At 34.2% G+C, this 9,220-nt stretch overlaps 1 protein-coding gene across 1 annotated transcript; it reads right to left on the bottom strand.

Moving 5' to 3' along the window:
- Nucleotides 1-4,645: 4,645 nt before the first annotated feature.
- il12a (interleukin 12a) lies at nucleotides 4,646-7,588 on the bottom strand. Its single transcript, XM_037775748.1, has 7 exons — nucleotides 7,570-7,588; nucleotides 7,299-7,456; nucleotides 6,302-6,397; nucleotides 5,670-5,702; nucleotides 5,292-5,432; nucleotides 5,116-5,157; nucleotides 4,646-4,962 (listed from the first exon to the last, which is right to left on the bottom strand). Exons 1-7 carry the CDS (start codon nucleotides 7,586-7,588, stop codon nucleotides 4,837-4,839), a joined length of 615 nt encoding a protein of 204 aa, XP_037631676.1. The 3' UTR covers nucleotides 4,646-4,836.
- Between the last annotated feature and the right edge of the window lie 1,632 nt (nucleotides 7,589-9,220).

Here is a 9,220-nt window from a genome sequence, read left to right as displayed (position 1 = left end):
GATTTTTTTCGACATGCTATACTATGACTTTATCACTTTTTCTCGACATATTATACTATGTTTTTTTTCGACATGCTTTACAGTACTATGACTTTTAATCATTATTTCAACATACTAAGCTATGCGTTTTTTATCACTTATTTCATCACACTATACAATGACTTATTTCGACATACTGAGCTATGACTTTTTTATCACTTATTTTGCCATACTATATATACTATGACTGTTTTCGATATGCTATACTATGACTTTTTTAATCACTTTTTTTCAACATACTATACTATGACTTTTTTCGACAAAAGTAATAAAAAAGTCCTAGTATATCATGTCGAAAAAGTCATATGTTGAAAATAGTGATAAAAAAGTCACAGGATTTTATTTTACAAAAGTGATAAAAAAAAGACATAGTATAGTATGCCGAAAAAAGTGATAAAAAAGTCACAGTATAGTATGTCTAAAAGTGATAAAAAAAGTCTAATATAGTATGTCGATAAAAGTCATAAAAACGTCATAGTATAATATGTTGATAAAAGTCATAGAATAATATGATGAAAAAAGTTACAAAAAAGTCATAGTAAAGTATGCCAAAAAGTCATGTTAAAGTATGTCGAAAAAAGTGATAGTATAGAATGTCGAAAAGTGATAAAAAAGTCTTAATATGTTGAAAAAAGTGATAAAAAAGTGATAGTATAGCATGTTGAAAAAAGTGATAAAAAAAGTCTTAATATAATATGTTGAAAAAAGTGATAGTATAGTATGTAAAAAAAAGTGATAAAAAAGTCATAGTATAATATGTCGATATATCATAGAATAGTATGTTGATAAAAGTCACAAAAAAGTGATAGTATAGTATGTCGAAAACAGTGATAAAAACGTCATAGTACAGTATGTTGAAAAAGTGATAAAAAAAGTGATAGTATAGAGCATGTCGAAAAATAGTCACAAAAAAGTGAAAAAGTGAGTGTAGCATGTTGAAAGAAAGTCATAGTATAAAATATCGAAAAAGTAATTATATAGTATGTCGAAATAAGTCATAAAAAGTCATTTTACAGCATTTCGAAAAAAAAAAATCATAGTATAGTTTGTCAAGAAAAATAATAAACAAGTCATACTATAGCATGTCGAAAAAAAGTAAAAAAAAAAAATAGTCAGTATAGAAAGTCATAAATAAATCATTCATCTTTAACTTTGTTTACTGTGGGTTTTCGCCTCTGTCTCTGTGTCATGCCCAGAATGACAGCTATAACAAGATGATTTTTAGCAGGTATAATGTTTACCAAGTTCACCATCTTAGCTTAGCATGGTAACATTTGCTTATTTGCAACAACACAAAGTACAGTTAAGGTGGATGGGAAATGTTATTAGTTTTAAAGGTAGGCTTAGTTGATTATAAACCAAAGTGCTGGACAAATTTAAATTTTGCCCAAATATAGTGATGGATTAAAAGTTGGAGGATCACCAACTGTATTACATTTCATCCCTCGGTGGACGTGAATGTGTGTAGCAAATTTCATTACAATTCATCCAAAAGTTGAGACATTTCACTAAAATTCACAAATGTCGTCGTGTTGGTGGTGCTAGAGAAAAAGGCATGGATCACTAAAGTCAGTATGATTCATCCTCTGGGAACCATATACTGTATGTCCGTATACAATTTTGTGCAAATCCATTTAGTAGTTGTTGAGATGAAAGCATTGCCATCCATAGAGCCACACTGCTAGCATGTCTAAAAATGCTGGTTCCAGCTTTAATGCTTAAAAGTGCTTGTTTTCTCAGTCACTGCTGTTCAGACTAGATAAACCATTTCATGACATCATATTGGTAACTAGTCCTCATCTAGAGCTGTATATTCCCTGACATAATTTGCTCATAAATTATGTTATAGGAAGAATATTGAAAATGCAAACTCACCAGATGGAGATCTTCTTGGCAGCCTATAAGATGGGGAAAGAAATGGCATCAGGTAGCAGTATTATCCATTAAAGTCAATACAAGCCATGTACAATTAAAAAGATGATGCAGGACTGCTTCCTTGCAGTGCTGCTTAGCTGCATAGTGCTGGTGGCCTCTGACCTAGATATATAAATCAGATTAGAGTTTTAATCATTAGTATTGCTGCAATAAAAATAGAGCAAATATGTGACTGAAATGTCCAGGTGCTGGGAGATAACTACGCAAGACAGTTATCCATAGTATAATACCCTTGATCAGGAATGATTTTTAACTTGTGATAGGCATTTGTATTTCAAAATGAGATATTTTTTTATAAACTAAACTAGTTATTGGTTTGATCAAAATGGAAATTGATAGATTTGTCATTAGTTGTAATGGACAAACTGTTGCTCCATCATCAGGAAGAAAAAGAAATCTCAGGAATACAAAAAAGCAGAGGATGGATGGACCAAACATAAGCTCCTCTTCTCCCAGTTTGAGTTTCTCTTTTGAATTATTTCTAGGCATGAAACTGACGGATGGGTTTTTATATTGCTGCATCATGAAAAGAGACACTGTCTCTACTGTGTCTGTAGTATATCTAAATGTAGATGCTGCAGTGTTGAAGCTGCAAACAACGGGAAAAATCCAACCTGTGTATCTTGTTTCACTTTTAAATGTTATGTTTGTGGGACTTTTTAGAAAACAATTAGGCATTATATCAAATGCACGTGCATGTGACTTACCAAAGCACTGAACTATTTTGTGTCTCATTTTTTTTCCCTGTGCATACATTTTTTTTACCAACTATTTCAAACCTGTGATCTATTTTTTTTAAAGTCTGTTTTTGTATGTTAATGTCCATTTTATTTGACATCTCTGAACCTGTAAAACTACATGGAGTTGCAAGAGACCTTTAATTATATTTATGTTATTTTACTTGAATTATGAATCCATTTCTACCCAGCTGTGACTGGAACGCACATCTTGTTAGGTATAAATGTTGTTTGTGTGTATTACAAAAGTGTACACTGTGGGGGGAAAACTAATCAGGAGCATTTGGATTCAGGGCTGAATTTAACTTTTCTACTTATGAGTGTTTGTTTATCGTTTATTTGTTTTGCACAATTTAAGACTGTACAACATAACAAAAAAATAAATTAATAATATACAGTGCAGGAAGAGGCAAAAAACCCACTGGGCTTATCTGAAGCCTCCACCTAGAGACAAGATTAATATAAAGAAATAATATCACTACATAATAGTGATAACAAACAATGCAGCTACAGCCTGGCAGCAGTCATATATTTTTTACAAGTCATCTTTTCAAGGCTTATTTCATAGCTGTAGAGCTTAGAAAACTAACTAGCCTGTAAGCTGCCTGTGGAAACATTTCAGTTTCATTTTCTCAACATCCCAACATTAATTACAGCTTTGTTTCTGTTCTGCATATTTTCAAATGACACTGTTTCCAGACGTCTCAAAACTATTTGGGAAAAGCTGCAGGAATGTTATCTGGATTGTTGAATCTCTTAGGGTCTTCCATGCAGATATAATGTTTATACATTCAGAAAACAGGGTTGCTGTTGACGCACCTTTTGTTTGTCAGGAGTTGCTTCCAGTGACTCTTTGTCCTTTCTCACCAAAACAATTGCCAAAACTTACAGTCGGATACATCAGTCCATTTATGTTCACACTACAAAAGTATGTTACATCTCTTCAAACACCGCCATCATTAACCTGACTCACTGGACACAAACCAATGACCTCTCTGTGCGACACACCTGAGTCAAATGAGTCCTCCACTGTGGCGACCCACAGTGCCACACCTTGGTCACCTTTGAAATTGCTCCAACAGCTTCCTTAAACAACTTAAAGCTGCAGTGAGTAGAATTGGAGCAAATATGATAAAAAAAAGAGTTATTTTTATAAAACGGTCACTATATCCTGACAGTAGTGCATGAGATAGGTAATCTGAAAAAAAAATCATGTGCCTCTGTGTCCTCCGGTGCTCCTAACGGCAAGATTTCACAGACCGGAGGAAAACAACCAATCAGAGCCGAGCTGGAGCCTGCCGTCTCTGAGCCGCTGTCAATCACTCAAAAACTTGGATCTAAAGGTCAAACTAGGCAGCGCTGATCAAATATGAATCAATATTCTGTTACTGTAATGCCTATTTCTCCCAGCAAATGTTTTCAGAAACATCTTGTAGTGTACTGTTTAGCTGTAAAATGAGAAAGTTTGCCAATAGGAACGCTCTCTCTCTGAAATGACCTGTGATTGGCCAAAGTCTCCCATCATGGGCTAAATTTCTTAAAGGCTGAAAACAGAGCCATGTGGAGGTTCAGAAGTCTAGTTTTCTCTCAGGACACTTGAATTACAATATGATGAATATATGAATTTTTGCCCAATGATGCCAAAAATATTCTGTCTACTGCAGGTTTAACCACCAACAGTCGAATCCGTCCTTTTTTGCACTTGTTTCCATCATGTCTGAGTCCCTCCAAAGAATTGTGGAATAATTGTAACGAAGCAAATGTTGACTGAATAAATAAACAAGAGAAAGTTTGGTTTTACTTAATTTAAAGTGTCATCAGTTTCTTCTTTCATTTGCACCCAATTTCATTCAAAAATCACTTCAGCACTTCATGATACCAAAAAAATACTTTATTATAAATAACAATAAATAACACCACAGGCCATCAAATAAATAAATAAATGTAATAAATAGATTTCAAATAAATAGTATTGTGCAGCATGTGCAGTGTACAGAACTACTTGGTCGGTAGATGTAAATGATGGTAGTGAATGATCAGGAAAGCTTGATCAGTTGTGATGAATTAAGGGAGTAGAGATATTGTGGTATTGGTTGGTAATGGTGGTGATGAGATCGCAGGACGTTTATTGATAGATGTAGCCCATAGCTCGGTTGATGGTGATGGTTCGGACGTAGAAGCCCCTCATCATCTTATGCATCTCCAGCCTGTTATCGTAGGAGTTATTTCCCCACATCTGGGCAGTATTCTCCTAAAAGACAACACGAGAGAGAAACAACATGAATACTCAACCTTGCCAAAAAAAAAAAAGTTCCAGGACAGATCTTATATCAGTTTTCCTCTTAAAGATTGAAAGATGAGGAGTAATTAGGGAACAAACATAAAAGAAGGAATAGAAAAATACCTCTGAAGAGTCGTTCTCTCCTTTCGGCATCAGGGAGCAATTCTGTATAAACCAAGGAAGATTTCATCAGGCGACTTTCAAATGTTATTTCCCAGGAGATTCTCTCTCACTATTTCTGTCTTTAAATCACAACTCTGTTTTTACCCCTCCCACACACACATGCATGATGAACACACCTTCAGGAACTGTATTATTTCCAGAATTGGACTCAGAAGTTTATTTTCCTCCTCAGGAAGTCTGAGTGGGGACTCGAGGTAGGACTGAATAGCAGCACCAAAGTGGGCAATGTCCTTCATGATGTTACTCAGACATTCACTCTGTCAAGACAAACAAGAAAAAAATCACCCATCTGTCTACTTTATAAAATAAAAATTAGAAGAATAAGTGATTGAATGGGTGTATAAGGTAAAATATATTAATTCTGATGTGTAGTAAATAACAAATGTAAAGCTTTATTTAAGTAAAATAGATACCAGACTTGTAATTTATGATTTGGTTTAGAATGTCTTATAATTCTAAAAAGCATTTAATAAAAATAGTTTCTAAAGCATTACCTCATTGAAAGGTGAATTTCTTTCCATGCAATTCTGTGGGATAAAAAAAAAATATAATAAATATGAGCAATTTGTTTGACTGGTCAAATCCGGTCCTCATAAGTGTCTTTGGACCATACACTTATTTTTTAAAAATGTATTTAACCTTTATTTAACCAGGTAGTACTCATTGAGATTAATAATCTCTTTAGCAAGAGAGACCTGGCCAAGACAGCAGCATTTAAACATACATTAAAGTTTCAGACGCCACAACATGAAACAAATACAAAATAAATACATATCATAATATCAAAACAACAAAACATATTAAAATCAAGTGTTTGAAGCCAAAGTTAAAGTGAAAATATTCAGAAACACAGACAGCTCCCGATTGACTCTGCTTCTTTATATGACTTCATTATACAACGTGGACTAAATAAAAGTTCAAGCTGAGCTGAAATTATGAGACTTGAGGCTGTTTCCAACAATATCTAAAAAACTATTTGATCCTCTTTTGAAAAATGTGCACAAAATAAATCAATGGGATCATTGGGGATACACAAAATGTAAAGATAATTAAAATTAGAGTTTTTTTTAACTTTTAATAATGATCATTCTGAATTCATATCACAGATAAATCAACATAGTATCACCTGAGTCAGAGTGGGTGCGCAGGCCAGTGGGGTCTCAGCACTCCTCACCTCTCTGATAGCCATTTGATCAGAGTTGATGCCATGCCACAAAACATCCTGTAATACAAAAATACACTGTAAACAATTGCTGTTAATTTATATCAGGATTTCAACAGTATTAACCTGTTATTGCTAAAAACAGTGCTTTACTGTTAATACAAAAGAAAACCGGTTAAATTACACTCATAGGCCGTTTTTTAACTGAACTATAATGCATTCTTAAAAAACAGCACTTCACTGCTGATCAACTGTCTAAAGTATCATCAGTAACAGTTTCATGCAGTATTTATTTTAATTCTGGGACCTGATCTGCACATGTGAGGCTTGTACATTGTACATGATTGTAAAATCAGTGAATTAGCTTTATTGTTCTTCACTCACATGTTGTTCTGGTTTGCATTCTGTGCTTGTAACCAGCTATAGACAGACATTTTGGTAAAAGTGTAACCAAGTCTATTATAGCCTTTTTTCCTAACAAGTGCCTTTAATTGTATTTAGTGTGACTATTCCTATGTCTGTAACCTGCTAAGTCTATTCATCTAGGCAAAAAACAATGCTTATTAAAATGTATGTAAAAAATACAACCTAAATAGTGCATTATCAGTAAGATAATGTAAAAGAAAGGTGGAAAAACAGCTATATAATGTATCTTTAAACAGTAAATTAACTGTAAAATACTGTGAAATTAATAAAAAAAAAAGAGAAAACAGTTCAAACTGTATTTTTCATTCACAGTACAAAGCTGTAAAATGTCAGCTACAGTATAATAATGTTAATTTTACAGTAACATAAAGGCAACCCTGCTGCCAGTTTCTTTATGTGTTATTTTACTGGGAAATTCTTAACAGTGTATTCATTATTAATGAAACCACAGCTGTGTGTGTGACAGAGTAAAAGAAAGAAAGAAAGAAAAGGGGAAAATACAACACAACCATGATGTCAGTGAATTTGTACTCACGCTGCTGAGAAGCTCTGTGATATTCAGCAGGAGCTCCTTGAAGCGCAGACAGCAGTCTCCTCCGCACTTCTCTGCTGCCATCGGAGTAGTCACTGGGGCTCCTGTGGATGTGCGCCAGCTCAAGGTCACCAACAGCAGCAGCACACAGCTGGAGAAGTCTGAGAAGAATAACAATAAGCATCAACACTCTCATGGTTTTACACAAGAGCTGCATGACAAAACACAGCAGAGAAGTATGGGAGAATCTGATACTGGGCTCGTTTTGACTTACAGGAATTAAAGTATGCCATCTCTCTCAGTGATCAGATCTGATAGATATCTCTGGTCTGGTCTGGTAAATCAGTTAAACTGAGTTGCTGCCTTCTTATCTCATTGTTTTTATATGCATCTTTGTGGTAGGGGGGATTCCCTCAGCTTGTCTACAAGGAGCGCCAGCAAAAAGAAAACTAAAACGTCATATGTTATTTCCTTGTCGTCGATTCTCCAGCTCACATGTACACGATTGAATAAAAAAAAAAGGGAAGTCGCATTGTTTGTCTCCTTTTTTTTTGAGTGAAAGCAACTACGGGAAAAAAAGTAGACTCAAAGTGTGATGTAACTGTATAGACTTAGATGCAAGACAATTTGCATACTGATTTGACTTCTTATTCCTTAGAATATGAAGCAATAGATGAGTGGAGCCTCTATTATAACTCCACATGGGTACTATTTAGATCTGCTTTTGCATTTATAATAATAATTATAATAATAATAATACAAAAATATTTATATAGCACTTCTCAAAACAGATGTTACAAAGTGCTTCACAAGACAATAAAAGCAGATAAATAAAGTAAAAGATATGGTAACTGTTAAAACAGAACATCAGACAGTAAAAGGAAATAGAGTAAAACAAATATGGTAACTGTTAAAGCAGAATATTATTTGTCCAAATTAAAAAAGTTGACTGCTAAAAAGAGTGCAGATTTGCAGGAATATTTATTATATAGCCTATATGATGATAAACATCTGGTCCTGTCAGCAGCAGCAGCAGCAGCATCACGAGGGAATAAGGCTGCATGATTATTGTAGCCAGAATGATCATCACGATTAGTTTGATCAATATAGAGATTATTTATCAGGATTATTATTATTGATTTCAGGGACAAAATATGTTATTTTTCCACATTTTAAATAAACATAGTTCACTGCTACATTCCAGTTAATACTGTACATCTAATAAATCTCCCAGAACCAAAATAAAATTATACCAAAACCTTTTTACCAAAAATTAAACTTTCATGTTGTGCTACATTCCTGCTATAATCACCAAATACTTGCATCAAAATAAGACTTAAAATTAAGTCCTTTTTTTTCACATTTTACATTTAAATATTGCAGGTGATCATGTTCATTTAATAATCCAAAATCGTGATTAATATTCAATTAACTGGCATTCACATCGCCCTATACCACAATGTATGGCATCTATACTGTATACCTGTACACCTGCAAAATACACCAGAATAAAAACAATATAGGCTCCATAAATGACAGAGATTATCAGCAATGTGTGCAATTTCATTTTCACATTTCAACACAAGCATTGCTGCAATCCAGAGAGAGTTTCACACGCAATACTCAGAGTGACATCACAGTGATGCAGTGGAAAGTTTTTGCTGTTTTTGTGGCTGTGTTGGCAAAACCTGCGAAGTCATAAGTCTAAGTTAGTCTAATTATAATGATGGTGATTTATTGTTAATGAGGCGACACTGTGCTGGGCTGTGTCGGTAAACTAAAGGGCAGGTAAACCCAGAGAGCGTCATTTTTGCTGTTTCATTCATAAAATGATTGTTGTTTTGGTGCACCTCCGGTTGTACATCCTGTCTGACTACCTCTATGTCCCGTGTCTGTCTGACCAACCCACGCACTCTGGTCCAGTC

The sequence above is a fragment of the Sebastes umbrosus genome, chromosome 7 (assembly GCF_015220745.1).
Source record: "Sebastes umbrosus isolate fSebUmb1 chromosome 7, fSebUmb1.pri, whole genome shotgun sequence".
Taxonomy (NCBI): Eukaryota; Metazoa; Chordata; class Actinopteri; order Perciformes; family Sebastidae; genus Sebastes; species Sebastes umbrosus.
Note: the sequence above shows the minus strand (reverse complement) of the source record. Positions and strands in the feature narration are given on the sequence as shown.

Bases quoted from the DNA above. Each gene is read 5' to 3' on its own strand.
- il12a (XM_037775748.1), bottom strand. The intron at 5,158-5,291 runs GTGTGTTCATCA...TGGTTTATACAG, and splicing joins AAATAATACAGTTCCTGAAG to AATTGCTCCCTGATGCCGAA. The intron at 4,963-5,115 runs GTATTTTTCTAT...GTTGTCTTTTAG, and splicing joins GAGAGAACGACTCTTCAGAG to GAGAATACTGCCCAGATGTG.